At 49.1% G+C, this 4,692-nt stretch overlaps 1 protein-coding gene across 1 annotated transcript in view; it reads left to right on the top strand.

The window, feature by feature from the left end:
- Positions 1-3,471, top strand: part of EMWEY_00051210 (hypothetical protein, conserved) — a gene marked incomplete at both ends in the record, with an annotated part of 4,870 nt that extends 1,399 nt beyond the window's left edge. Inside the window, 3 exons of the mRNA XM_013479688.1 lie at positions 1-1,125; positions 1,324-1,388; positions 1,679-3,471. The exon at positions 1-1,125 is cut by the window's left edge and continues 249 nt beyond it. Of these exons, the coding sequence (XP_013335142.1) occupies positions 1-1,125; positions 1,324-1,388; positions 1,679-3,471 (2,983 nt within the window). The remainder of the gene's footprint in view (positions 1,126-1,323; positions 1,389-1,678) is intronic.
- Between the last annotated feature and the right edge of the window lie 1,221 nt (positions 3,472-4,692).

The raw sequence follows: 4,692 nt of genomic DNA on the forward strand, positions 1-4,692 counted from the left end.
CCAACAACAGTTACGGCAGCAGCAGCAACAAAGGAAGATACAGATACAGAAGCAGCAGCAGCAGCAACGGTTGCAACAGCAGCAGCAACGGTTACGGGAGCAGCAGCAACAGTTGCAGCAGCAACAACAACAATTGCAGCAGGAGGAGCAGCAGCAGCAGCAAAGGAGGCAGCAGCGGATTGAAGAGGAGGGAAGCAACAATGGAGAAGCCAGCCTCTCCTCTCTCAAGCTGCAGCACTATAACCTTAGCAGCAGCAGCAGCAGCAACAGCAGCAGGAGCAGCAGCAGGAGCAGCAGCATCTGCAGCAACAGCAGCAGCAGCTGCTACTGCAGGTGGCACCTTAGGCAAAGGCAAGGGGGCCCTCAGCTGGGGGGTCCTGTGCTGCCTGCCTACACACAGCAGCAGCAGCAGCAGCAGCAGCAGCACATGCTGCAGCAGCAGCAACAGCAACAGCAACCACATCAACAGAAGGTACTCCATCTACAGCAGCAGCAACAGCAGCAACAGCAGCAGCAGCAGCAGCAGGAAGGCCGCCTAGTCTTACAGCAGCAGCACACAACTGAGGAGTTGCTAGATTTGCTGCGTCCTGCTGCAGCAGCAGAAGCAGCACAGCAGCAGCTGCAGGCAACAATTGGTGTTGAGGTGTATGTACTAGGTATCTATTGTATTAAATTATTAGGGGGATCTGTGCCATGTCGTGCTGCTGCTGCAGCAGCAGCAACAACAACAACAACAGCAGCAACAGCAGCAGAAGGAGGTCCTGCCTCCCGTCAGCAGCAGCAGCGGACTACTTGCTGCAGTGACAACGAGATCTACAGCAGCAGCAACAGCAACGGCAACAGGTGTACCAACGGCAGCAGCAGCAACAGCAGCAGCAGCAGCAGCAGCTGCTGCTGCTGCTGCACTGCATGCGAATGGTGCGCGCTGCGTACCTGTGGGGCTAAGGACGGCACCTTAGATTTGCTGCGGCGGTCCCTCTTTGTTGAGGACGTAGCAGGTCTGCTGCAGCTGCAGCAGCGGCAGCAGCAGCAGCAAAGGCAGCAGCAACAGCAGCAACAAAGGCAGCAGCAGCAGCAACAACGACAGCAGCAAACCGCCACTATCTTCAGCAGCAGATCCCCGCTGTAAGCAGTCTCAGCACAGTCCTACCGTAGGTACAGGTAGGGGCCCCCCTAGGGGGCCCCCTTGGAGGCCTTCTTGGGGGGCCCCTTAGGGCCAGGGGGCCCCCCTAGGGGGGCCCCTAGGACCCCTGACTAACAGGGTCCTTAAGGGTACAGAATGACATTGCTGCTGCTGTGTCTGTGTGCTGCTGTGTGCTGCAGGGATGCAGCAGCACGACGAGGCAATGCAGCATGCAGCAGTCCTGCTGCTGCTGCTTCTGCTGCTGGTCCATCTGCTGCATCTGCTGCTGCTGCGCTGCAGCAATGCATTCACGACTCTGTGCTGCAGCTGCTGCATTCTTCCCGATCTGCAGCAGCAGGCAGCAAAGCAGGCAAGTCTAAAGAATGCTGCTGCTGCTGCTGCTGCTGCTGCTTCCATTTCTGCTTATACTCGTGCTGCTGCTGCTGCTGTTGCTGTTGCTGTTGCTGTTGCTGCTGCTGTTGCTGTTGCTGCTGCTGCTGTTGCACCTCAGCTTGCTGCTCTTGTGTCTGTGTGTCTATTCGGGTGTCTATGCAGCTGTAGCAAAGAATGCCTTAATAGCTGGGGTGTATAGGCAGAGGGGCCCCAATGGTATAGGTACAGATATAAGGGGGCCCCTAAACGAAGCTGTACCCTTATTGGGGGGCCCCCCCTTTATACGTTTGCTGCGTCTTATTGGTCCCTCTTTCTTCTCTCGTCTTCTTAGTTGTATACTCTTTGTTACTGATAAACAACTTGTAAGGCTAGCTGAGCAGCAGCAGCTCGTCAGCACCAGCAGCAGCAGCAGCAGCAGCAGCAACAGCAGCAACAGCAGCAGCAATTGCAACTACAATGGTAACTGCAACAGTAGCAGTAACAACAACAATAATAACAACAAATGCATAAACAATAACAATAACAACAACAATTGCAACAGCAGTTGCTGCTGCACCTGCAGCAGCAGCAGCAGCAGCCTCAGCAGCAGCAGCAGCAGCAGCAGCATTGACTATTATAATGAGGATAGACAGCCTACAGCTCGTCAGGTGTATGTACAGCTATGCGGTAGACCATTAACTAATGGTGTTATAGAGGCACTTAATAGGGACTATCGTGCCCTGGAGGAAGCAAAGCAACGCATGCGCATGCAACGCATGCAGCAGCAGCAGCAGCAGCAGCAGCAGCTAGTGCAGCAGCAGCTAGTGCAGCAGCATGAACAAAAACAGCTTACGTGGCAGCCTAGGGGGAATCAACAGGTGCAACAAGAGCAACAGCAGCAGGAAGGGGACATGCAGCAGCCCCTTAAACAGGAGCAGCAGCAAGATCAGCAGCAGCAGCAACAGCAGCAGCAGCAGCAGCAACATGAGCAGCAACCTAGCATAAGCAACTCTATCCAAACTTATTGCTGCAGCAAAAGAGACAGAAGCCGCTGCAGCGCAGCACAGCGTCGTGCAGCAGCAAAGCAGCGTCGCCGCATGCGTCTAAGACTTCCTTACCCTCATCATCATCAGCAGCAGCAGCAGCAACAGCATCAGCATCACCATCAGCATCAGCAGCATCAGCAGCAGCAGCAGCAGCAGCAGCAGCAGCAGCGGCTACGACGCAGCGAGATAGAAGTACCAAGACATGCAATTTTCTATCATCGTAGTTTTAATAAGAAAGGGGGACTCAGCAGCAGCAACATATTAACTGCATTAACTAAATTTGCTGCTGCTGCTGCTGCTGCTGCTGCTGCTCCTAATAATAATAATAATAATAATAAGAAACCTGATGCTCCTGTAGCATCAGCAACAGCAGCAGCAGCAACAGCAACAGCAACAGCAGCAGAGGGAACAACAGCAACAGAGGAGAAGCTCAATGGGAGGGGAAGCAAAGATCACCATCCCTCTGCAGCAGCAGCAGCAGCAGCAGCAACAACAGCAGCAGCAGCAGCAGCAACAACAACAACAACAGCAGAACCAACAGCAGCAGCATCAGCAGCAGGAGGAGTCAGCAGCAGCAGCAGCAGCAGCAGCAGCAGCAGCAGCAGCAGGAGAGGTTTACGTGTTGCTGCTCGTGTCTTATTAAAGTATATATTAACAAATGATGATTTTTCTCTTCTTTTTTCTTCTCTTAAGGAAATTGATGTATCTAAGAGGCTACTACTTATTATGCAGCAAGCAATCAGCAGCAACAGCAGCAGCAGCAGCAGCAACAGCAACAGCAGCAACAGTAGTAGTAGTAGTAATAGTAGTAGTAGTTGTAGTAGTAGTAGTAGCAACGGGCAGCAGCAGCAGCAGCAGCAGCAGCAGCAGCAGATGACGCGTCGCCAATTATCACGATATCTTCGTCTTCGCTCTCCTTATGCTAAGTAAGTTATTCAGCAGCAGCAGCAGCAGCAGCAACAGCAGCAGCAGCAGCAGCAGCAACAGCAGCAGAAAAGGGTGTTATAGAGGGTTTAGGGTTTATGGTGATTCCTGTATGTTTGCTGTTGCTGTTGCTGCTGCTGCTGCTGCATGTGTCTCTTTCCTGTGCTGCTGCTTCATGTGTCTCTGTGTTGTGCTGCTGCTGCTTCTGTTGCTTCCGTTGCTGCTGCTGCTGCTGCTGCTGCTGCTGCTGCAGGAAGTTGCTGCCAGCAATAGAGTTGCTGCTGCAGCGGCATATTCGTTGCCCTTATTTGCTGCTGCTGTCTAGACACTGCAAGATACCCCAAGCAACACGTCGTGCTGCTAAGAAGGCACTACAGGCAGCAACTAATGCATGCAGCAGCAGCAGCAGCAGCAGCAGCAGCAGCAGTAGCAGTACATGCAATAATAACAACAAAAACAACAGCAGCAGCAGCACCACCGCCACCACCACCAACAGCAACACCAACAGCAGCAGCAGCAGCAGCAACAGCAGCAATTCAATGAATGAGCCTCGTATGCTAGATTGGTCAATCCCTGCATGCAAAGTTGCTGCATTTGCTGTTGCTGCTGCTCGTTATGTAATTCCCCCGCTGCTGTTGGGGTGTATAGGCAACTATTGTCTCCTTTTGCTGCGTATACGCCAATTTATTTATTTAAATAAAAAAGAGACAATAAATATTCATCAATTAATGCAGTGCATGCAGACTGCAGCAAGGGGAAGCAACAGCAACAGCAGCAGCAGCTCGTGCAGTTGTAGTAGTAAATATAACCAACAGAAGCAGCAGCAGCAGCAGCAGCAGCAGCAGCAGCAAAAAAAAAACAGGAGAAAAATACGCATGCAGCAGCAAGAAAGAAAACAATACTTAGAAAGAATATTATTTTTTATCTTTTCTTTCTTCTTAATTCCTTTATTGAGGTAATTAATTAATTAATTAATTAATTAATTTATTTATTTATTTATTTATTTATTTATTTATTTATTTATTTATTTTACTTATTTATTTTTTTATCTTTTCTTTTTTCTTAATTCCTTTATTAACGTAATTTAATTAATTAATTAATTAATTAATTAATTAATTAATTAATTAGTATATTTATTTATTTATTTAATATTATTTATTTATTTATTTATTTATTTATTTATTTATTTATTTATTTATTTATTTATTTATTTATTTATTTATTTAT

This window comes from Eimeria maxima, genomic scaffold (assembly GCF_000499605.1).
Source record: "Eimeria maxima Weybridge genomic scaffold, Emw_scaff1298, whole genome shotgun sequence".
NCBI classification, from domain to species: domain Eukaryota; phylum Apicomplexa; class Conoidasida; order Eucoccidiorida; family Eimeriidae; genus Eimeria; species Eimeria maxima.